This window comes from Pristiophorus japonicus, chromosome 7 (assembly GCF_044704955.1).
Source record: "Pristiophorus japonicus isolate sPriJap1 chromosome 7, sPriJap1.hap1, whole genome shotgun sequence".
NCBI lineage: Eukaryota > Metazoa > Chordata > Chondrichthyes > Pristiophoridae > Pristiophorus > Pristiophorus japonicus.
This window is the reverse complement of record NC_091983.1, coordinates 106535971-106560865: the sequence shown is the minus strand read 5'-3', so window position 1 is coordinate 106560865 and position 24895 is coordinate 106535971. Positions and strand designations below refer to the sequence as shown.

The 24895-nt window shown below is 45.3% G+C and overlaps 1 protein-coding gene across 2 annotated transcripts in view; it reads right to left on the bottom strand.

Moving 5' to 3' along the window:
• The window catches only part of LOC139267234 (intron Large complex component GCFC2-like), an 86937-nt gene extending 62307 nt beyond the window's left edge, over nucleotides 1–24630 (bottom strand). The window contains exons 1-3 of one of the 2 annotated variants that reach the window (XM_070885232.1): nucleotides 24283–24630; nucleotides 18085–18195; nucleotides 8924–9079 (exon numbers count right to left, since the gene is read on the bottom strand). In XM_070885232.1, the coding sequence (XP_070741333.1) occupies nucleotides 8924–9079; nucleotides 18085–18195; nucleotides 24283–24586 (571 nt within the window). In that variant the 5' untranslated portion in view covers nucleotides 24587–24630. Of the gene's footprint in view, nucleotides 1–8923; nucleotides 9080–18084; nucleotides 18196–24282 lie in introns of those variants that run through there. The other variant, XM_070885233.1, reaches the window with a different exon arrangement.
• Between the last annotated feature and the right edge of the window lie 265 nt (nucleotides 24631–24895).

Here is a 24895-nt window from a genome sequence, read left to right as displayed (position 1 = left end):
AATGCAATAGTAGGAAAGGACATTAGCTTGGATGATGTAGAATCGGTATGGGTGGAGCTACGGAATACCAAGGGACAGAAAACGCTAGTGGGAGTTGTGTACAGACCATCAAACAGTAGTAGTAAGGTTGGGGACAGCATCAAACAAGAAATTAGGGATGGCTTCAAATAAAGGTACAGCAGTTATCATGGGCGACTTTAATCTACATATTGACTGGGCTAACCAAACTGGTAGCAATGCGGTGGAGGAGGATTAGGGATGGTTTTCTAGACCAATATGTCGAGGAGCCAACTAGGGAGCTGGCTATCCTAGACTGGGTGATGTGTAATGAGAAGGGACTAATTAGCAATCTTGTTGTGCAAGGCCCCTCGGGGAAAAGTAACCATAAATTGGTAGAATTCTTTATTAAGATGGAGAGTGGCACAGTTAATTCAGAAACTAGGGTCCTGAACTTAAGGAAAGGTAACTCGATGGTTTGAGGCGTGAATTGGCTAGAATAGACTGACAAATGATACTTAAAGGGTTGACGGTGGATAGGCAATGGCAAACATTTAAAGATCACATGGATGAACTTCAGCAATTCTACATCCCTGTCTGGAGTAAAAATAAAACTGGCAAGGTAGCTCAACCGTGGCTAACAAGGGAAATTAAGGACAGTGTTAAATCCAAGGAAGAGGCATATAAATTGGCCAGAAAAAGCAGCAAACCTGAGGACTGGGAGAAATTTAGAATTCAGCAGAGGAGGACAAAAGGTTTAATTAAGAGGGGGAAAATAGAGTACGAGAAGAAGCTTGCCGGGAACATAAAAACTGACTGCAAAACCTTCTATAGATATGTGAAGAGAAAAAGATTAGTGAAGACAAATGTAGGTGGTCCCTTGCAGTCGGATTCAGGTGAATTTATAATGGGGAACAAAGAAATGGCAGACCAATTGAACAAATACTTTGGTTCTGTCTTCACGATGGAAGACACAAATAACCTTCCGGAAGTATTAGGGGACCGAGGGTCTAGTGAGAAGGAACTGAAGGATATCATTATTAGGCAGGAAATTGTGTTCGGGAAATTGATGGGATTGAAGGCCGATAAATTCCCAGGGCCTGATAGTCTGCATCCCAGAGTACTTAAGGAAGTGGCCCTAGAAATAGTCGATGCATTGGTGGTCATTTTCCAACAGTCTATCGACTCTGGATCAGTTCCTATGGACTGGAGGGTAGCTAATGTAACACCACTTTTTAACAAGGAAGGGAGAGAGAAAGCGGGTAATTATAGACCGGTTAGTCTGACATCAGTAGTGGGGAAAATGTTGGAATCAATTATTAAGGATGAAATAGCAGCGCATTTAGAAAGTAGTGACATGATCAGTCCAAGTCAGCCTGGATTTATGAAGGGGAAATCCAGCTTGACAAATCTTCTGGAATTTTTTTGAGGACGTAACTAGTAGAGTGGACAAGGGAGAACCAGTGGATGTGGTGTATTTGGACTTTCAAAAGTCTTTTGACAAGGTCCCACACAAGAGATTGGTGTGCAAAATCAAAGTACATGGTATTGGGGGTAATATACTGACATGGATAGAGAACTGATTGGCAGACAGGAAGCAGAGAGTCGGGATAAATGGGCCCTTTTCAGAATGGCAGACAGTGACTAGTGGAGTGCCGGAGGGCTCAGTGCTGGGACCCCAGCTCTTCACAATATACATCAATGATTTAGATGAAGGAATTGAGTGTAATATCTCCAAGTTTGCAGATGGCACTAAACTGGGTGGCGGTGTGAGCTGTGAGGGGGACGCGAAGAGGCTGCAGGGTGACTTGGACAGGTTAGGCAAGTGGGCAAATGCATGGCAGATGCTGTATAATGTGGATAAATGTGAGGTTATCCACTTTGGGGGCAAAAACGCAAAGATAGATTATCTGAATGGCGGCAGATTAGGAAAAGGGGAGGTGCAACGAGACCTGGGTGTCATGGTTCATCCGTCATTGAAAGTTGGCATACATGTACAGCAGACAGTGAAGGCAGCAAATGGTATGTTGGTCTTCATAGCTAGGAGATTTGAGGATAGGAGCAGGGAGGTCTTACTGCAGTTGTACAGGGCCTTGGCGAGGCCTCACCTGGAATAGTGTGTTCAGTTTTGGTCTCCTAGTCAGAGGAAGGACGTTCTTGCAATTGAGGGAGTGCAGCGAAGGTTCACCAGACTGATTCCCTGGATGGCTGGACTGACATATGAGGAGAGACTGGATCAACTGGGACTTTATACATTGGAGTTTAGAAGGATGAGAGGGGATCTCATAGAAACATGCAAGATTCTGACGGAACGGGACAGGTTAGGTGCGGGAAGAATGTTCCCGATGTTGGGGATGTCCAGAACCAAAAAACACAGTCTTAGGATAAGGGCTAGACCATTTAGGACTGAGATGAGGAGAAACTTCTTCACAGAGAGTTGTTAACTTGTGGAATTCCCTGCCGCAGAGAGTTGTTGATGCCAGTTCATTGGATATATTCAAGAGGGGGTTAGATATGGCCCTTACAGCTCAGGGGATCAAAGGATATGGAGAGAAAGCAGGAAAGGGGTACTGAGGGAATGATCAGCCATGATCTTATTGAACGGTGGTGCATGCTCGAAGAGCCGAATGGCCTACTCATCAGGGGAAGGCAGCAGCAGCAGCAGCCACCAAGTCCATGACACCAGGGGTGGCTCTGCTACACAGGAGGGCAGGAAAGCGAGTGGGAGAGCTATAGTAATAGGGGATTCTATTGCAAGGGGAATAGATAGGCATTCCTGCGGCCGCAAACGAGACTCCAGGATGGTATGATACCTCCCTGGTGCAAGGGTCAAGGATGTCTCGGAGCGGCTGCAACGCATTCTGGATACATATAGCTACCAACGATATAGGTAAAAAATAGGATGAGGTCCTACAAGCTGAGTTTAGGGAGTTAGGAGTTAAATTTAAAAAGTAGGACCTCAAAAAAGTTAGGAGTTAAATTTAAAAAGTAGGACCTCAAAAAGGTAGTAATCTCAGGATTGCAGCCAGTGCCACGTGCTAGTCAGAGTAGGAATGGCAGGATAGCTAAGGTGAATAAGTGACTTGAGGAGTGGTGCAGGAGGGAGGGATTCAAATTCCTGGGACATTGGAACTGGTTCTGGGGGAGATAGGACCAGTACAAACCGGACAGTCTGCATCTGGGCAGGATTGGAACCAATGTCCTAGGGGGAGTGTTTGCTAGTGCTGTTGGGGAGGGGTTAAACTAATATGGCAGTGGGATGGGAACCTGTGTAGGGAGAAAGAGGGAAGTAAAATGGGAGCAGAAGCAAAAGATAGAAAGAAGAAAAGTAAAAGTGGAGGGCAGAGAAACCCACGACAAAAATCAAAAAAGGACCACATTACAGCAAAATTCTAAAAGGGACAAAGTGTATTAAAAAGACAAGCCTGAAGGCTCTGTGCCTCAATGCAAGGAGTATTGGTAATAAGATGGACAAATTAACTGCACAGGCAACTATTAACGAATATGATATAATTGGGATTACAGAGACATGGCTCCGGGTAACCAAGGCTGGGAACTCCACATCCAGGGGTATTCAACATTCAGGAAGGATAGACAGAAAGGAAAAGGAGGTGGGGTAGCGTTGCTGGTTAAAAAGGAAATTAACACAATAGTAAGGAAGGACATTAGCTTGGATAATGTGGAATCTGTATGGGTAGAGCTGCGGAATACCAAAGGGCAGAAAACACTAGTGAGAGTTGTGTACAGACCACCAAACAGTAGTAGTAAGGTTGAGGACAGCATCAAACAAGAAATCAGGGATGGGTGCAATAAAGGTACAGCAGTTATCATGGGTGACTTTAATCTACATATAGATTGGGCTAACCAAACTAGTAGCAATACGGTTGAGGAGGATTTCCTGGTGTGTATTAGGGATGGTTTTTGAGACCAATATGTCAAGAAACCAACTAGAGGGCTGGCCATCCTAGACTGGGTGATGTGTAATGAGAAAGAACTAATTAGCAATCTTGTTGTGCGAGGCCCCTTGGGGAAGAATGACCATAATATGGTAGAATTCTTTATTAAGATGGAGTTACACAGTTAATTCAGAAACTAGGGTCCTGAACTTATGGAAAGGTAACTTCTATGGCATGAGACATGAATTGGTTAGATTAGACTGGCAAATGATACTTTAAAGGGTTGACGGTGGATAGGCAATGGCAAACATTTAAAGATCACATGGATGAACTTCAACAATTGTACATCCCTGTCTGGAGTAAAAATAAAACGGGGAAGGTGGCTCAACTGTGGCTAACAAGGGAAATTAGGGATAGTGTAAAATCCAAGAGGCATAAAATTTGGCCAGAAAAAGCAGCAAACCCGAGGAATGTGAGAAATTTAGAATTCAGCAGAGAAGGACAAAGGACAAAGGATTAGGAAGGGGAAAATAGAGTTTGAGAGTAAGCTTGCAGGGAACATAGGCCCCAAGTTTCCACACGCGCCTGGAATGGTGCAGTCCCGACCTGGACGCCCGTTTTTCGCGCCACAAAGTGCGCCTAAAAAAAACCTCCGTATTCTCCACCTCCCTGCAGGTCCTCTGGCCCTCGGCGCAGCGCAGTAGGAGCTGTAGGGGGCGTAGCCAGATCCCTGCGCTGAAAACAGTGCCGGGACCTCTGCACATGCGCGCTACAGTGGGCACGCAAGTGCAGTAGCTCCAGGCACCCGAAACTGTGTGGGAGGGGCCCAAAGCACGCAGTCCCTAGCCCTGGCCGAATGGCCTCACTGGGGCTGCGTGAATAAGGCTCCTCCCACGGCCAGCTCTTGCTTCCTCCCGACCCGACTCCCGCTCTCCCCCCCTCCCCCCCCCGGACCGGACCCGACTCCCGCTCCGTTCCCACTTCCCCCCCCCCCCCCCCCCCCCACCACCCGGACCGGACCCGACCCGACCCCCGCTCCCGCTCCCCCCCGACTGGACCCGACCCAACTGCCGCTCCCGCTCCCGCTTCCCCCTCGACTGGACCCGACCCGACTGCCGCTCCCGCTCCCCCCCGACCCGACTGCCGCTCCCGCTCCCCCCCAACCCGACCCGACTGCCGCTCCCGCTCCCCCCCGACTGCCGCTCCCGCTCCCGCTTCCCCCCCGACTGGACTCGACCCGACTGCCGCTTCCGCTCCCCCCCGACTGGACCCGACCCAACTGCCGCTCCCGCTCCAGCTTCCCCCCGATTGGACCCGACCCGACTGCCGCTCCCGCTCCCCCCGACTGCCGCTCCCGCTCCCGCTTCCCCCCGACTGCCGCTCCCGCTTCCCCCCGACTGGACCCGACCCGACTGCCGCTCCCGGACTGGATCCGACCTGACCTCCCACTCCCCGACCTGACTTCCCTCTACCCCTCCCTCTACCCCTCCCCCCCGCCGACCCGAACCGAACCTCCCTCCCCGACCCGACCCAACGCCACCTACCTGTAAATCTGGTGCTGGGGACGGGCCCTGTCCGAAGTCTCGGGCCCGGCCCATTCAGCCTTCGGTCCCGACGGCAAACCGCTGCCTGAAAGGCCTGCCTGAAGCACTTTCACACAGGTAGGAACATGGTTTATTTAATCTTTTCTTTGCTTATAAATTTTTATTCAGGTTGGATTTATTTGTATAATATTTGTATAAGTATAACTAAGGATTTATTGTAGAATTTAATGACTTCCCTTCCCCCCCGCTCCCCCCCTCATTCCCGACACCTAATTTGTAACCTGCGCCTGATTTTTTTAATGTGTAGACAAGGTTTTTTCAAGCGTACAAAAATCTTCACTTACTCCATTCTAAGTTAGTTTGGAGTACGTTTTCACTGTGGAAACTTTGAAATCAGGCATCAGTTGCTGGACACGCCCCCTTTTGAAAAAAAAATTCTGTTCCAAAGTGAAACTGTTCTACCTGACTAGAACTGCAGAAAACGAAATGTGGAGAATTCCGATTTCTAAGATACTCCGTTCTGCACAGTTGCTCCTAAAAATCAGGAGCAAATCATGTGGAAACTTGGGGCCATAAAAACTGACTGCAAAAGCTTCGATAGATATGTGAAAAGAAAAAGATTGGTGAAGACAAACGTAGGTCCATGGCAGTCAGAATCCGGTGAATTTATAATGGGGAACAAAGAAATGGAAGACTAATTGAACAAATACTTTGGTTCTGTCTTCACAAAGGAAGACACATAAAACCTTCCGGAAATACTAGGGTACCGAGGGTCTAGTGAGAAGGAGGAACTGAAGGAAATCCTTATTAGTCAGGAAATTTTTTTAGGGAAATTGATGGGATTGAAGGCTGATAAATTCCCAGGGCCTGACAGTCTGTATCCCAGAGTAGTTAAGGAAGTAGCCCTAGAAATAGTCGATGTATTGGTGATCATTTTCCAACAGTCTATCGACTCTGGATCAGTTCCTATGGACTGGAGGGTAGCTAATGTAACACCACTTTTTAAAAAAGGAGGGAGATAGGAAACAGGAAATTAGAGACTGGTTAGCCTGACATCAGTAGTGGGGAAAATGTTGGAATCAATCATTAAAGATGAAATAGCAGCACATTTGGAAAGCAGTGACAGGATAGGTCCAAGTCAGCACGGATTAATGAAAGGGAAATCATGCTTGACAAATCTTCTGGAATTTTTTGAGGATGTAACTAGTAGAGTGGACAAGGGAGAACCAGTGGTGGTGGTGTATTTGGACTTTCAATAGGCTTTTGACAAGGTCGCACATAAGAGATTAGTGTGCAAGGTTAAAGCACATGGTATTGGGGGTAATGCATTGATGTGGAGAGAGAGCTGGTTCACAAACACGAAGCAGAGAGTCGGGATAAACGGGTCCTTTTTAGAATGGCAGGCAATGACTAGTGGGGTGCCGCAGGGCTCAGTGCTGGGACCCCAGCTATTTACAATATACATCAATGATTTAGATGAAGGAATGGAGTGTAATAGCTCCAAGTTTGCAGATGACACTAAGCTGGGTGATGGTGAGAGTTGTGAGGAGGATGCGAAGAGGCTGCAGGGTGACTTGAACAGGTTAGGTGAGTGGGCAAATGCATGGCAGATGCAGTATAATGTGGATAAATGTGAGGTTATCCACTTTGGTGGCAAAAACATGAAGGCAGAATATTATCTGAATGGCGGCAGATTAGGAAAACGGGAGGTGCAACGAGACCTGGGTGTCATGGTTCATCAGTCTTTGAAAGTTGGCGTGTGCAGGTACAGCAGGCGGTGAAGGAGGCAAATGGTATGTTGGCCTTCATAGCGAGGGGATTTGAATATAGGAGCAGGGAGGTCTTACTACAGTTGTACAGAGCCTTAGTGAGGCCTCACCTGGAATAGTGTGTTCAGTTTTGGTCTCCTAATCTGAGGAAGGACATTCTTGCTCTTGAGGGAGTGCAGCAAAGGTTCACCAGACTGATTCCCGGGATGGCAAGACTGACATACGAGGAGAGACTGGATCGACTGGGCCTGTATTCACTGGAGTTTAGAAGAATGAGAGGGGATCTCATAGAAACATATAAAATTCTGACAGGAAGAATGTTCCCGATGTTGGGGAAGTCCAGAACTAGGGGTCACAGTCTAAGGATAAGGTAAGCCATTTAGAACCGAGATGAGGAGAAACGTCTTCACTCAGAGAGTTGTTAACCTGTGGAATTCTCTACCGCAGAGAGTTGTTGATGCCAGTTCATTGGATATATTCAAGAGGGAGTTAGATATGGCTCTGATGGCTAAAGGGATCAAGGGGTATGGAGAGAAAGCAGAAAAGAGGTACTGAGGTGAATGATCAGCCATGATCTTATTGAATGGTGGTGCAGGCTCGAAGGGCCAAATGGCCTACTCCTGCACCTATTTTCTATGTTTCTATCCCTTAACAGTAACTATCTTGTTTTTATGGCCCCAAGTTTGTGATTCTCCCACGAGTGGCAACATTCTCTCCACGTCTACCCTGTCCAACCCCATTCATAATTTTAAAGACCTCTATCAAATCATCTCGAAGTCTCTTTTCTAAAGAAAAAAGCACCAACCTGTTCAGATTCTCTCTTTCAGATAATCTGTTCAGATAATCAGTTCTGGTACCATCCTTGTAAATCTTTTTTATACTTTCTTCAGTGTTTCTATGTTCTTTTTATAGTAAAGGAGATCAGAATGGTGCACAGTACTCAAGTGCAACCTGACCAAAGTCCTGCACAAGTTTAGCATAACTTAACTACTTTTGAATCCCATAGCCCTTGAAATAAATCCTAGTACTTTGTTAGCATTTTTAATTGTTTTGCTGACCTGCGATGCTGCTTTTAATGATTTGGTCACCTGTGTACCTCGATCCCATTGCTCGTGAATTCAGTTTCTTATTTTCTAAGATGTTTCTATTTTTCCTCCCAAAATGCATCACCTCACACTTGTATACTTTAAATGCCATTTGCCACTTCACTCCTCAAGTTTGCTAATATCATCTTGCATTGTGTTGCCAGTCCTCCCTTCTTGGAAACTGTGTGTGAACAGAAAATTTAGAGATTTCTCAGTAGTTTGATTCAGAGACTATTAAACTTGGTGATGGTGTGTGTCAGACACCCACAGACCCAAATGAATGATTCACCCAGGTTTCTCAACAACTTAAAAAGAGATCCCAAGCTGTTGTAGTAATAGTAGTGATTGCGTTACAATTGTTCTCAGTAATGGGGTAAGGCAGAGGAAATCAGCCAAGGTTCCTGCTTATGATGTGCTATGTCGTGAACCCTGATGGAAAAGACGTGTATATGGGCAACAAGCAAAGAGCATGCCCAGCTGTAGTAAAATGAAAACTGCAAAAGATGCCTCGAGAACAAACACTGTACTTGTCTGTGTATAACAGCAGCAATTGCTGTCCTAATCCCTCCTTTTACTTTACCAATCAAGGGCAATAACATTAATGAACATTAGTGGCATTTGAAATTCCAAACCTGGTCGTATTTTGTGCTGGGTTACCCTGGAAGTCTCAGATTCATCATCTGCTGAACTGAGCTCTTCATTTTCTGTATGCGTTTCCACTGTCTCCTCCTCTGAACTGCATCCTTTTTGAATTTTTGTCAGTCTCGAATCTTGCAGAGTTTCATCACCTAGTCAAATAGAACATATTATACATTAGTAACAATGAAATGCTCAAAATTCACAAAACTACACATGAAAGGCAGGGCATAGTCAAATGACAGTTGATTTATTTTATACTGTGCTGCATTGTTCAGCATATGACACAAATTTTGCACAACGGTTCCTGTTCTGTGTGTCAGCACAAATGAACACAAGGAATCTTCAAGCTAACCATCATTTTTTCTTAAATCATGCTGAAGAAAGTTCCTGGTTAATCTTCCCACAGTAACCATACTGCAGCAAGGAATAGGAGACTCAAACTAACTATATGTGACAGTTCTAATGCCAGAACGCATAATAAAGGGAGCTAGATGTGGCCCTTACGGCTAAAGGGAACAGGGGGTATGGAGAGAAGGCAGGAGTGGGGTACTGAAGTTGCATGATCAGCCATGATCATATTGAATGGTGGTGCAGGCTCAAAGGGCCGAATGGCCTGCACCTGCATCTATTTTCTATATTTCTATGTTTCCCGTTTTCTTTTGAGTAAAGGTCATGGCTTCGATAAGATCAACTGCTCCTCTGAAATTCCAATTTAGTACCTACTTTAAGCTCTCAATTACTGAAGGCTCAACCACCAATGGTGGCTCTTGGGAAGCCAGCTTTGAAGAGATCATGTCTGAAGGTAACAAATGGTTGATAATTGTTTCAGCAATGGTGGGAATTACACAAGAGCAATGATATTTCAGAAGGTGGAATGAAGCAGTCTTGGTGATGGATAATGTGTGGGGTTTAAAGATCGGCTCAGGATGCAACAAGATCTAGAAATTTGAACATCACTGGTTCAGCCCGAGTGAGGAGCAGAGGGCGGAATTTAAATGATGGGGAGGGATGGAGAAGAGATGGGGAGGGATGGAGAAGAGATGGGGAGGGATGGAGAAGAGATGGGGATGAAATGAGGCGGGGGGGGAGGGGGGAGTAGAGGCGAGATAGACAACAGAGATTTTGGCTGAAATGAACAAAGACACTTCCCAATATTTAACTGGCTCACCACTACTCATGGGATAGACATTCAAAACAAGGGTAGAGCTGGATGTTTTCAACTAACACATTGGAATTAATCCCATGCCAACAGATAATATAACCCAGGGGTAACATGTTATTGATAAAAAATTGGAAGCCAAGGATAACTTTAGAGGTGCTCGTGCAGTTTGGGAGGGAGGAGGCACAAGGGAGAAGAGAATGAAGAAATCATTGATATCGATGTGCTGGCTGACTTGGATAGTTAGGAGTGGAACCACACAGAGTGGATTCAGACAGTAGTTATCGGATATGATGTAATTGGCATCACGGAGACATCACTCCAGGGTGACCAAGGCTGGGAACTCAACATCCAGCGGTATTCAACATTTAGGAAGGATAGGCAGAGAGGAAAAGGAGGCGGGGTAGCATTACTGGTTAAAAAGGAAATTAATGCAATAGTAAGGAGGGACATTAGCCTGGATGATGTGGAATCGGTATGGGTGGAGCTGCAGAATACCAAAGGGCAGAAAATGCTAGTGGGAGTTGTGTACAGACCACCAAACAATAGTAGTGAGATTGGGGACAGCATCAAACAAGAAATAAGGGATGCGTGCAATAAAGGTACAGCAGTTATCATGTGCGACTTTAATCTACATATTGATGGGCTAACTAAATGGTAGTAATGCGGTGGAGGAGGATTTCCTGGAGTGTATTAGGGATGGTTTTCTCGACCAATATGTCGAGGAACCAACTAGAGCTGGCCATCCTAGACTGGATGATGTGTAATAGAAACATAGAAAATAGGTGCAGGAGTAGGCCATTCGGCCCTTCAAGCCTGCACCACCATTCAATGAGTTCATGGCTGAACATGCAACTTCAGTACCCCATTCCTGCTTTCTCGCCATACCCCTTGATCCCCCTAGTAGTAAGGACTACATCTAACTCATTTTCGAAGATATTTAGTGAATTGGCCTCAACAACTTTCTGTGGTAGAGAATTCCACAGGTTCACCGCTCTCTGGGTGAAGAAGTTTCTCCTCATCTCGGTCCTAAATGGCTTACCCCTTATCCTTAGACTGTGACCCCTGGATCTGGACTTCCCCAACATTGGGAACATCCTTCCTGCATCTAACCTGTCTAAACCTGTCAGAATTTTAAATGTTTCAATGAGATCCCCTCTCATTCTTCTGAACTCCAATGAATACAAGCCCAGTTGATCCAGTCTTTCTTGATAGGTCAGTCCCACCATCCCGGAAATCAGTCTGGTGAACCTTCGCTGCACTCCCTCAATAGCAAGAATGTCCTTCCTCAAGTTAGGAGACCAAAACTGTACACAATACTCCAGGTGTGGCCTCACCAAGGCCCTGTACAACTGTAGCAACACCTCCCTGCCCCTGTACTCAAATCCCCTCGCTATGAAGGCCAACATGCCATTTGCTTTCTTAACCGCCTGCTGTACCTGCATGCCAACCTTCAATGACTGATGTACCATGACACCCAGGTCTCGTTGCACCTCTCCTTTTCCTAATCGGTCACCATTCAGGTAATAGTCTGTCTCTGTTTTTACAACCAAAGTGGATAACCTCACATTTATCCACATTATACTTCATCTGCCATGCATTTGCCCACTCACCTAACCTATCCAAGTCACTCTGCAGCCTCATAGCATCCTCCTCGCAGCTCACACTGCCACCCAACTTAGTGTCATCCGCAAATTTGGAGATACTACATTTAATCCCCGCGTCTAAATCATTAATGTACAATGAAAACAGCTGGGGCCCCAGCACAGAACCTTGCGGTACCCCACTAGTCACTGCCTGCCATTCTGAAAAGTACCCATTTACTCCTATTCTTTGCTTCCTGTCTGCCAACCAGTCCATCAGGCCCTGGGGATTTATCGGTCTTCAATCCCAATCAATTTCCCCAACACAATTTCCCGACTAATAAGGATTTCCCTCAGTTCCTCCTTCTTACTAGACCCTCTGACCCCTTTTATATCTGGAACGTTGTTCATGTCCTCCTTAGTGAATACCGAACCAAAGTACTTGTTCAATTGGTCTGCCATTTCTTTGTTCCCAGTTATGACTTCCCCTGATTCTGATTGCAGGGGACCGACGTTTGTCTTTACTAACTTTTTTCTCTTTACATATCGATAGAAGCTTTTACAATCCATCTTAATGTTCCCTGCAAACTTCCTCTCGTACTCTATTTTCCCTGCCCTAATCAAACCCTTTGTCCTCCTCGGAGTTCTAAATTTCTCCCAGTCCCTGGGTTCGCTGCTATTTCTGGCCAATTTATATGCCACTTCCTTGGCTTTAATACTATCCCCGAGAAGGGACGAATTAGCAATCTTGTTGTGTGAAGCCCCTTAAAGAAGAGTGACCATAATATGGTAGAATTCTTTATTAAAATGGAGAGTGACACAATTAATTCAGAAACTAGGGTCCTGAACTTAAGGAAAGGCTAACAGAAAGCAGCGAGTCAGGATAAATGGGTCCTTTTCGGGTTGGAAATCGGTGGTTAGTGGTGTGCCACAGGGATCAGTGCTGGGACCACAACAGTTTAAAATATACATAGATGACCTGGAAGAGGGGACAGAGTGTAGTGCAACAAAATTTGCAGATGACACAAAGATTAGTAGGAAAGCGGGTTGTGTAGAGAACACAGAGAGGCTGCAAAGAGATTTAGATGGGTTAAGTGAATGGGCTAAGGTTTGGCAGATGGAATACAATGTCGGAAAATGTGAGGTCACCCACCTTGGGGAAAAAAAAAACAGCAAAAGGGAATATTATTTGAATGGGGAGAAATTACAACATGCTGCGGTGCAGAGGGACCTCTTGTGCATGAATCCCAAAAAGTTAGTTTGCAGGTGCAGCAGGTAATCAGGAAGGCAAATGGAATGTTGGCCTTCATTGCGAGAGGGATGGAGTACAAAAGCAGGGAGGTCCTGCTGCAACTGTACAGGGTATTGGTGAGGCCGCACCTGGAGTACTGCGTGCAGTTTTAGTCACCTTACTTAAGGAAGAATATACTCGCTTTGGAGGGCGTACAGAGACGATTCCCTCGGCTGATTCTGGAGTTGAGGGGGGTTACCTTATGATGATAGATTGAGTAGACTGGGTCTTTACTCCTTGGAGTTCAGAAGGATGAGGGGTGATCTTATAGAAACATTTAAAATAATGAAAGGGATAGACAAGCTAGAGGCAGAGAGGTTGTTTCCACTGGTCAGGGAGACTAGAACTAGGGGGCACAGCCTCAAAATACAGGGGAGCCAGTTTAAAACTGAGTTGAGAAGAAATTTCTTCTCCCAGAGAGTTGTGAATCTGTGGAATTCTCTGCCCAGGGAAGCAGTTGAGGCGAGCTCTGTGAATTTATTCAAATCACAGATAGATAGATTTTTAACCAATAAGGGAATTAAGGGTTATGGGGAGCGGGCGGGTAAGTGGAGCCGAGTCCACGGCCAGATCAGCCATGATCTTGTTGAGTGGCGGAGCAGGCTCGAGGGGCTAGATGGCCTACTCCTGTTCCTAATTCTTATTTTATTATGTTCTTATGACAACATGAGGGGTGAATTGGCTAGAATAGACTGGCAAAGGATACTTAAAGGGTTGACAGTGGATAAGCAATGGCAAACATTTAAAGATCACATGGATGAACTTCAACAATTGTACATCCCTGTCTGGAGTAAAAATAAAACGGGGAAGGTGGCTCAACCGTGGCTAACAAGGGAAATTAAAGATAGTGTTGAAACCAAGGAAGAGGCATATAAATTAGCTCAAAAAAGTAACAAACCTGAGGACTGGGAGAAATTTAGAATTCAACAGAGGACGACTAAGGGTTTAATTAAGAGGGGGAAAATAGAGTACGAGAGGAAGCTTGCTGGGAACATAAAAACTGACTGCAAAAGCTTCTATAAATATGTAAAGAGAAAAAGATTAGTGAAGACAAATGTCAGATTCAGGTGAATTTATAATGGGGAACAAAGAAATGGCAGACCAATTGAACAAATACTTTGGTTCTGTCTTCACGAAGGAAGACACAAATAACCTTCCGAATGTACTGGGGAACAGTGGGTCTAGTGAGAAGGAGGAACTGAGAGATATCCTTATTAGGCGGGAAATTGTGTTCGGGAAATTGATGGGATTGAAGGCTGATAAATCCCCAGGGCCTGATAGTCTGCATCCCAGAGTACTTAAGGAAATGGCCCTAGAAATAGTGGATGCATTGGTGATCATTTTCCAACAGTCTATCAACTCTGGATCAGTTCCTATGGACTGGAGGGTAGCTAATGTAACACCACTTTTTTTAAAAAAGGAGGGAGAGAAAACGGGTAATTATAGACCAGTTAGCCTGACATCAATAGTGGGGAAAATGTTGGAATCAATCATGAAATAGCAGTGCATTTGAAAAGCAGTGACAGGATCAGTCCAAGTCAGCATGGATTTATGAAAGGAAAATCATGCTTGACGAATCTTCCAGAATTTTGTGAGGATGTAACTAGTAGAATGGACAAGGGAGAACCAGTGGATGTGGTGTATTTGGACTTTCAAAAGGCTTTTGACAAGGACCCGCACAAGAGATTGGTGTGCAAAGTCAAAGCGCATAGTATTGGGGGTGATGTACTGACGTGGATAAAGAACTGGTTGGCAGACAGGAAGCAGAGAGTCGGGATAAATGGTTCCTTTTCAGAATGGCAGGCAGTGACTAGTAGATTGCCGTAGGGCTCAGTGCTGGGACCCCAGCTCTTTACAATATACATTAACGATTTAGATGAAGGAATTGAGTGTAATATCTCCAAGTTTGCAGATGATACTAAACTGCGTGGCGGTGTGAGCTGTGAGGGGGACGCTAAAAGGCTGCAGGGTGACTTGGACAGGTTAGGTGAGTTGGCAAATGCATGGCAGATGCAGTGTAATGTGGATAAATGTGAGGTTATCCATTTTGGGGGCAAAAACACAAAGGCAGAATATTATCTGAATGGCAGATTAGGAAAATGAGGTGCAACGAGACCTGGGTGTCATGGTTGATCAGTCGTTGAAGGTTGGCATGCAGATACAACAGGCGGTGAAGAAGGAAAATGGTATGTTGGCCTTCATAGCTCGGGGATTTGAGTATTGGAGCAGTGAGGTCTGACTGCAGTTGTACAGGGCCTTGGTGAGGCCTCATCTGGAATATTGTGTTCAGTTTTGGTCTCCTAATCTGAGGAAAGACGTTCTTGCTATTGAGGAAGTGCAGCAAAGGTTCGCCAGACTAATTCCAGGGATGGCTGGACTGTCATATGAGGAGAGACTGGATCAACTGGGCCTTTATTCACTGGAGTTTAGAAGGATGAGAGGGCATCTCATTGAAACGTATAAGATTCTGACGGGACTGGACAGGTTAGATGCGGGAAGAATGTAGGGAGGTCCAGAACCAGGGGACAGAGTCTTAGGATAAGGGGTAAGCCATTTAGGACTGAGATGAGGAGAAACTTCTTCACTCAGAGAGTTGTTAACCTGTAGAATTCCCTGCCGCAGAGAGTTGTTGATGTCAGTTCATTGGATATATTCAAGAGGGAGTTGGATATGGCCCTTACGGCTCAGAGGATCAAGGGGTACTGAGGGAATGATCAGTCATGATCATATTGAATGGCGGTGCAGGCTCGAAGGGCCGAATGGCCTACTCCTGCACCTATTTTCTATGTTTCTATGGACCATGAAAAAGATGCAGTGGACGAGAATGGAGTGGTCATCCATAGAGAACTGTGAAGAGGGATAAAGCACCATGGGCACAATCACAAATGATGTCATTGGAGAGGGTACAAACAAGACAGAGGTTTAAATGGTGAATTATGGGAGGATTGAACATGGAGCTGGAGGGTGACAACACATTCAAGTTGCTCAGAAAGGAATGGGAGGTTAGAGATAACTATGGTAATTTAGAGGACAAAGGACTTGTGAATGGATTTTTTAAGGAGGAAAATGGTAGTTTTAATGGGGAGCCATTTACAATGTCACCAAGCATTAAGGCAAAGAAAAGTGGTTTTATGGCTCAGAGTTGGGTGGAGAGGGCATCAAGGGAGGTGGGTTTCATACAGAAGATAAGTTTGGCGGTGGTGGGGAAAATAATAGGATAGAGACGGGGTGGGGGGGCGGGGTGGTGGCGGCAGGCAGTGGCAAAGGAGAAAGAGAAGAGGCAGCTGCATTGACAATCTTAACCAAAGTCCATACATAAGCTCCTCGCACTTGGTGTTGGAGGCTGGGGTACTATTTGTACAGTGTCTCTGCGCTAACAGGAACGACAATTTCAGAATACATACTTAAACAAGGTCCAAAGACAAATTAACTTGATTTGAATACAAGCTTTTTAAAACCATTCACTGCAGCGGTAAAGATCAGTCAGAATATAAAACTCAGCGTTAAAAATCAAGTGCAGGGCTCTGGTGAAAGCTCAGTAACGAAGCAGGTAAGCCAAACCATTTACCCAGATGTGATCTGTGCTAAATTAGCTGATCCCACCAAAAGCATTCAAGTCCACCTCAGCACCACAGGCTTAGGGAAGGAGTAAGTCAGAGTTCCTGCTAGAAGTGTGCATGCGTGAATGTCACCAGAGATAGGATCAGACTCCGCTGTGGTGCTGAATATAGCAGTATTCACTGTCAAGACTCACACATGAATAATAGGCATCCAGAGGACGACCAGCGCCCAAGGAATTGTATCCAAGCAACACTCAGCACCTTCAAGTGTCAGCTGTCTCTCAGTGGGTAGCACTCTCCCCTCTGAGTCAGAAGGCTGAGAGTTCAAGTACCACTCCAGGGACTTGAGCACAAAAAAAAAATCTAGGCCGACACTCCAGTCGTGCTGAAGGAGCACTGCACTGTTGGAGGTGCCGTCTTTTGGATATGATGTTAAACCGCTGCCCCATCTGCTCTCTCACTTGGATGTAAAAGATCCCGAGGCACTATTTCAAAGAAGAGCAGGGGAGTTATCCCCGTGTCCTGGCCAATATTTATCCCTCAATCAATATAACAAAAACAGATCCGCTGGTCATTATCACATTGGTGTTTGTTGTCCACTGGGAGGATAAGACGCACCAACGTCAGTGTTCTCGATCAGGCCAACATCCCTCGTGTCGAAGCACTGACCACGCTCAATCAGCTCCATTGGGCGAGCCACATCATCCGCATGCCCGACATGAGACCCCCAAAGCAAGCGCTCTACTCGGAACTCCTACACGGCAGGTGAGCCCCAGGTGGGCAGAGGAAATGTTTCAAGGACACCCTCAAAGCCTCCTCGATAAAGTGCAACATCCCCACTGAAAACTGGGGATCTCTGGCCCAAGACCACCCTAAGTGGAGGAAGAGCATCCGGGAGGGCACTGAGCACCTCGAGTCTCATCGCCGAAAGCATGCAGAAAGCAAGTGCAGGCAGCGGAAGGAGCGTGCAGCAAACCAGACTCCCCATCCACCCTTTCCTTCAGTGACTGTCTGTCCCACCTGTGACAGAGACTGTAATTCCTGTATTGGACTGTACAGTCACCTGAGAACTCACTTTTAGAGTGGAAGCAAGTCTTCCTCGATTTTGAGGGACTGCCTATGATGATAATGATGTTTGTGGGAGTTTGCTGTGCAGAAATTGGCTGCCGCGTTTCCCACATTACAACAGTGACTGCACCCAAAAAGTACTTCATTGGTTGTAAAGCACTTTGAGATGGTCGTGAAAGGCGCTATATAAATGCAAGTCTTTCTTTCAACAGAGGGGAGAAAACAGCATACAGTTTTTTAAAGTCATTTATATATGCAACAATATAATTACAAACCAAGAATAAGCTCAGCAAAAACATTCATGCAGTCTTGAGATTTATATGAAGTGCAGGATACTGACAAGCACAAAAGCACCACAAAGTACTAATCATTTCACTGAACAATAAAAGTTCAAGCACTATAGACAAGAAAACACTTGACTGAAAACATTTCTGTTGCTGCTAAAAGATACACTATGATTATGACATTTTAGATGATTTTTAATAAGGTTTACCTTTTGAGATATCCTTATCTTTTTCAGCATTATTCTGCTTTTCTTTTTTCCAATGTGACGTAAATAAAATGGTATTTCCAGTCTTTCTCACTTTAAATTCTTCTCCACCCTCTACATTTGGAAAAAAAATGTACCGCAGGTTACATGGATAACTGTTAAAATAGGAAGTATAACTGAAATAAGACTATGAAAATATTAGGTTCTCCTCATGCACCCCTATACTGGTCAAGAAACAAATACACAATTAAAATAATCTGGATCTAGTATTATATAGTGTACATAAGAAAGCAGATGTCCATCAGTGAGATACAAGATTGAATCTGGTTAGAACACTGAAATTCAGTAAATGTCTTGCATTCCCACTATCAACATTTTTAGATTCTTTCTTGCATACCATGCTTTGAATTTGAGTTTCTGAGGTTCTGGATTGTGTAGTGTAATACTGCGCTTACCAGGAAGGTGCCAGATTCAATTTCTGCTCTGGACTTAGTGAGGCATTGTAATGTGGGAAGGGGTGGGCCAGAGTTCTTGCTCCTCATTTCTACTCAATGATCCCTGCTGTAGTGTGGGTGGGTGTATGCATGCACATTAGGTTGAGGACAGAATTCAGTTGGACTCTGATTGAAAATTGAATATTCCCACTCCCAGCTTACACATCTTGGCTCATATGACGAATCATCATCATCATCATAGGTAGTCCCTCAGAATCGAGAAAGACTTGCTTCCTCTCTAAAAATGAGTCCTTAGGTGGCTGAACAGTCCAATACGAGAACCACAGTCCCCGTCACAGGTGGGGCAGATAGTTGTTGAGGGAAGGGGTGGGTGGAACAGGTTTGCCGCACACTCTTTTCGCTGCCTGCGCTTGATTTCTGCATGCTCTCAGCGATGAGACTCGAGGTGCTCAGCGCCCTCCCAGATGCACTTCCTCCACTTCGGGCGGTCTTTGGCTAGGGACTCCCAGGTGTCAGTGGGAATGTTGCACTTATTTCGGAGGCTTTGAGGGTGTCCCTGTAACGTTTCTTCTGCCCATCTTTGGCTCGTTTGCCGTAAAGGAGTAGAGCGCTTGCTTTGGGAGTCTCGTGTCTGGCATGCGAACAATGTGGCCTGCCCAGCAGAGCTGATCAAATGTGGTCAGTGCTTCAATGCAGGGGATTTTGGCCTGGTCGAGGACGCCAATGTTGGTGCGTCTGTCCTCCCAGGGGATTTGCAGGATCTTGCGGAGACATCATTGGTGATATTTCTCCAGCGATTTGAGGCGTCCACTGTACATGGTCCATGTCTCTGAGCCACACAGGAGGGTGGATATTACTACAGTCCTGTAGACCATGAGCTCGGTGGCAGATTTGAGGGCCTGGTCTTCAGCCGCTTGAAAAGAATGGTCGAAGGCTGCACTGGCGGTGGTGTTGAATCTCGTCGTCAATGACTGCTCTTGTTGATAAGAGACTCCCGAGGTATGGGAAATGGTCCACGTTGCCCAGGGCTGAGCCGTGGATCTTGATGACTGGGGGGCAGTGCAGTGCAGCAGGGACAAGTTGGTGGAGGACCTTTGTCTTATGGATGTTTAGCGTAAGGCCCATGCTTTCGTACGCCTCGGTGAATATGCTGACTATGACTTGGAGTTCAGCCTCTATGTGCGCAGAGCTATGACAAATAGCTATGTGGTGAAGTACCAGAGGATTGAGATATAGGACTACACTTCCAAGAGATAACAAAAAGCTGTTTTTTCTTTTGTATATGCGTACATCCACCCACACCACAGCAGGTTTACAGAACTACCTGCCAAAATTCTGCAGCAAAGTTATTCTTTAGGTTCAGTGATTTTCAGTAACTGTATTTACTGGTACTAAACTAGAACAAAACACTGAGGCACGGCAATACCATTTTTAAGGAAGGGAAGCAGTACTTGGGATTATTTTAAAATTATATAAGAGCTGTTAACAGAGCAACCCAAAAGCAGGTAGTCTCTCATACATTCCAAATTCCAATTAAACACTAACTGAAACCAAATAATAATTATGGTGTTCACCTTAGCCTATACTAGTGAATTGAAGACATAAGTTCAAATTGAAGGACTCAAACCCAAGCTTGATCAGATAGCTTTGTCCAAGTGTCTCTAATACAGTTGAAGGAGTAGGAAGATTATATTTGAATTCCTGAACTTCAATTTTAAAACTCCACTTTATATCACCCAACCAGAGCTGTGCTATCACTTGCTGTTTGCTTTACATAATACTCCTTAAGAATAAATGATGTTTGCTCAGACAGATTTTCCATTCAGATCTTCCCGAATCCAAGCAAATTTTGATTTCACAATATTGCGCATTTTGTACCATAAAGTAGTGGTCCTCAGAGACCCCGGGGGTCCGCAAAGTAACGTGAAAGTTACTTTCTTTAATTGATCAAATCTTTCAGTGAGTTGCATTTTGTCCACGACTCGAGCTGTGGGCGCCATGTGTTGGTCTCACTGAAGAAACAAAATGGGAGTTGGATCCCGGTCCCGTCGGTACACTCCCTGGTAGAGCCGGTACATGATCCCCTCCCGGGTTGGGCACCTGCCACCAGATACTCTGAAGTGATACAAATGAGTTTAAATATATTTAAATCTTATGAAAAAACGGTATACAATGAAAGCAAATCCAGTGAGAAAACTTGAATTAAACCCAAATTACAGGTCAGAAAGTATCAGTGCTCAATGCATGTTCTTGCAATGTACCTTTCATGACTGACAAGTACCTCCATTATCAAAGAATCATAGGACAGGACAGCACAGGAGGCCATTCAACCCACTTTGCCTATGCCGCCTCTTGAGCTAGCCAACTCATCCCATTCCCGCTCTTTCCCCCCAGCCCCGCTAATGGTTTCCCTTCATAGAAACATAGAAAATAGGTGCAGCAGTAGGCCATTCGGCCCTTCGAGCCTGCACCGCCTTTCAATGAGTTCATGGCTGAACATGCAACTTCAGTACCCCATTCCTGCTTTCTCACCATACCCCTTGACCCCCCCTAGTAGTAAGGACTACATCTAACTCCTTTTTGAATATATTTAGTGAATTGGCCTCAACAACTTTCTGTGGTAGAGAATTCCACAGGTTCACAATACTCTGGGTGAAGAAGTTTCTCCTCATCTCGGTCCTAAATGGCTTACCCCTTATCCTTAGACTGTGACCCCTGGTTCTGGACTTCCCCAACATTGGGAACATTCTTCCTGCATCTAACCTGTCTAAACCCGTCAGAATTTTAAACATTTCTATAAGATCCCCTCTCATTCTTCTGAACTCCAGTGAATACAAGCCCAGTTGATCCAATCTTTCTTGATATGTCAGTCCCGCCTTCCCGGGAATCAGTCTGGTTTATCAAATATTTATCCAATTGCCTATTGAACATAAGAACATAAGAAATAGGAGCAGGAGTAGGCCATTTGGCCCCTCGAGCCTGCTCAGCCATTCAATAAGATCATGGTTGATCTGATCATGGACTCAGCTCCACTTCCCTGCTCGCTCCCCATAACCCTTTACACTCAAAAATCTATCTATCTATCTCCGCCTTAAATATATTCAATGACACAGCCGCCACAGCTCTCTGGAGCAGAGAATTCCATAGATTTACAACCCTCAGAGAAGCAATTCCTCCTCATCTCAGTTTTAAATGGGCGACCCCTTATTCTAAGACTATGTCCCCTAGTTTTAGTTTCCATGAGTGGAAATATCCTCTCTGCATCCACCTTGTCGAGGCCCCTCATTATCTTATATGTTTTAATAAGATCACCTCTCATTCTTCTGAACTCCAATATGTATAGGCCCAACCTATCCTCATAAGTCAACCCCCTCATCTCCAGAATCAACCTAGTGAACCTTCTCTGAACGGCCTCCAATGCAAGTATATCCTTCCTTAAATATGGTGACCAAAACTGTACACAGTACTCCAGGTGTGGCCTCACCAATACCCTGTACAGTTGTAGCAGGACTTCTCTTGTTTTTAATACTCTATCCCCCTTGCAATAAAGACCAACATTCCATTTGCCTTCCTGATTACTTGCTGTATCTGCATACTAACTTTGTGTTTCATGCACAAGGACCCCCAGGTCTCTCTGTACTGCAGCACTTTGCAATTTTTCTCCATTTAAATTATAATTTGATTTTCTATTATTTCTGCCAAAGTGGATAACCTCACACTTTCCCACATTATACTCCATCTGCCAAATGTTTGCCCACTCACTTAGCCTGTCTTATATCTCTTTGTATATTTTGTGTCTCCTCCTCACAATTTGCTTTCCCACCCATCTTTGCATCATCAGCAAACTTGGCTACATTACACTCGATCCCTTCATCCAAGTCATTAATATAGATTGTAAATAGTTGAGGACCCAGCACCGATCCCTGCGGCACCCCACTAGTCACTGTTTGCCAACTGGAGAATTACCCATTTATCCCGACTCTGTTTTCTGTTAATTAGCCAATCCTATATCCATGCTAATATATTACCCCCAACCCCATAAGCTTTTATCTTGTGCAGTAACCTTTTATGTGGCACCTTATCGAATGCCTTCTGGAAATCCAAATACATCACCTCCATTGGTTCCCCTTTTATCCACCTTGCTCGTTACATCCTCAAAGAACTCCAGCAAATTTGTCAAACATGATTTCCCTTTCATAAGCCCATACTAACGCTGCTTGATTGAATCATGCTTTTCTAAATGTCTTCTCCCTCATGCTCTTCATGCTCCTCGGCCTCAGCAGCCTGCTGCTGGCAAGCATCTGCCTCGTGTGTATCCTGCCTTCTTTGTATGTCGCCCACTATCTGGTGCGGGGGGTCAGCGTACCTGACCCTCCTCCTCACGGCTGGTCCTTCCTGGGCAACCTCTCTGCCTTGAGGTCTATCGCCATTTCCAGTCCCTTCTCTATCTTAGGCATCCATGACTGCTGCCTCCCTTGCCCGCTGCCTCTGGAGCTGTTGCTGATGGCGTCGCCTTATCCTGCGTACCTCCCTGCCGCGCACAATGTGCAGGAGGCATTCCGCTGCCAGCATTAAGCCTCAGCAAGCTCAACCTTGACAATGAGGCCTCTTTGGAGTACAGATTGAGGCCCCCCAAGGCCACTAGCATGCAATTCCGCTATGAAAAGGGCGAGTAACAACGTTTTCAGAAGTCCGAAAAGTTTTATGGAAAACACTCCTTTCAATTCCGCTGGCAGTTTTGAGCCGGCACAGTGCACCAAATCTGCTTCCACCACTCTTTCAAGCAGTGTATTCCAGATCACAACAACTTGCTGTGTTTAAAAAAAGTTTCCTCATGTCACCTCTGGTTCTTTTGCCAATCAGTAGCCAGAATTAGTAAAAGAAGCAATGAAAGTGTTGCCACCTTTCCCAACAGACATTTATGAAACATAATTTTCTGTGATGGCAGCAATGAAGAAAAGGTACAGGTCCAATCTGGAACTGGAGAATTATTTATGTGCGTCATTGTCAAACATCACAACAAGGACAGACAGACTCTGCAATGAGAAGCAAGCACACCAATCTCAGTAAGGTCTGTAAATAAATACCTGTTTTCTTAAAAGCATTACTGAAACACTCTTTACATGCAGTACTTTCACACCTTGATTATATAGCATTGCAATGTTCATGGGAGGCAGGGGTGGGGGTGGCACTGATTACTAATCCATTTGAAAAGGGATCCTTCAACCAAAAATTCGAGAACCACTGCCATAGAGGGATTTCATCAAGGAAAACTAGGCCAATTGGGATGCCGGTGAATTCAGGCAGAAAGGGCACCTCAGTTGGATTACAATCCCACAAAACTTGTCAACATTATGGAATGTCTGAGGAAAGGTCATCGACCTGAAACGTTAACTCTATTTATCTCTCCACAGATGCAGCCTGAGCTGCTGAGTATTATCGAGCATTTTCTGTTTTTATTTCAGATTTCCAACATTTGCAGTATTTTGCTTTTGCAACATTATGGAATTATTAGGAATAAAGGTTAAACAAACCTGAACTTTATTATTTTCCCAGAGTAATATCAAAATAGTAACTTACAGTCCCAAACCAAACGAAGCGAGTTCTTACGATAAATGATACAGGTTTGACACATCTGCAGACGCCAACAGGTGGGCGAACATGCGACACCGTTTTTTTTAAATCGTTCCGGGATGTGGGCGTCGCTGGCAAAGCCAGCATTTATTGCCCATCACCAAACAATTACCTTCTCGGTCATACCCAAAGCTCAGCAGGCTCTTGTCGCAGTTACTAATGTGATTGGTGCATGTATCAGACTCATTATTCTGTGCGTGGCTTTTCAATTCGATTCCGGTGTCTGCAACCCTCTCGCTCTCGCTCTTGGAGGCCGGACTGGGGCTGGCGGGTTTGGAGGTGCAGGCGAGACCCCGGTTTTGGCTGTGTCTTGGTGTGGCGGGCACGGGCTGTTCCTGCTGCCCATTATCCTCCTCGCTCTCGCTAGACTCGTTCCTCCTGCGGCGGAAATTCCGCTTCGAATGTTTTCGGAACATTCTAAACACAATCGCCTGCCGAACGTGGCCGCCGCGGCGTTCGGAGCACGCGCCGGAAGGGGGAAGGATTCTTCCACTGCAGATAGAGTGGGGGGGGGGATCGGCTGGGAGTTATAAACAATTACCTAAAGTGCTTCATTTTAAAATATATTATCGGTACAAAACATAACTAGATATATATAATAAGATTAATGTCAACACATTTGGCTTTATTTATGCTGAAGTATCGCCGAAGAATTGTCTTTCACATCTTCCCCTCCCCCCCCTCAATATTTTAAATCAGAGATTCTGGGCTACTGTTGCAGCCAA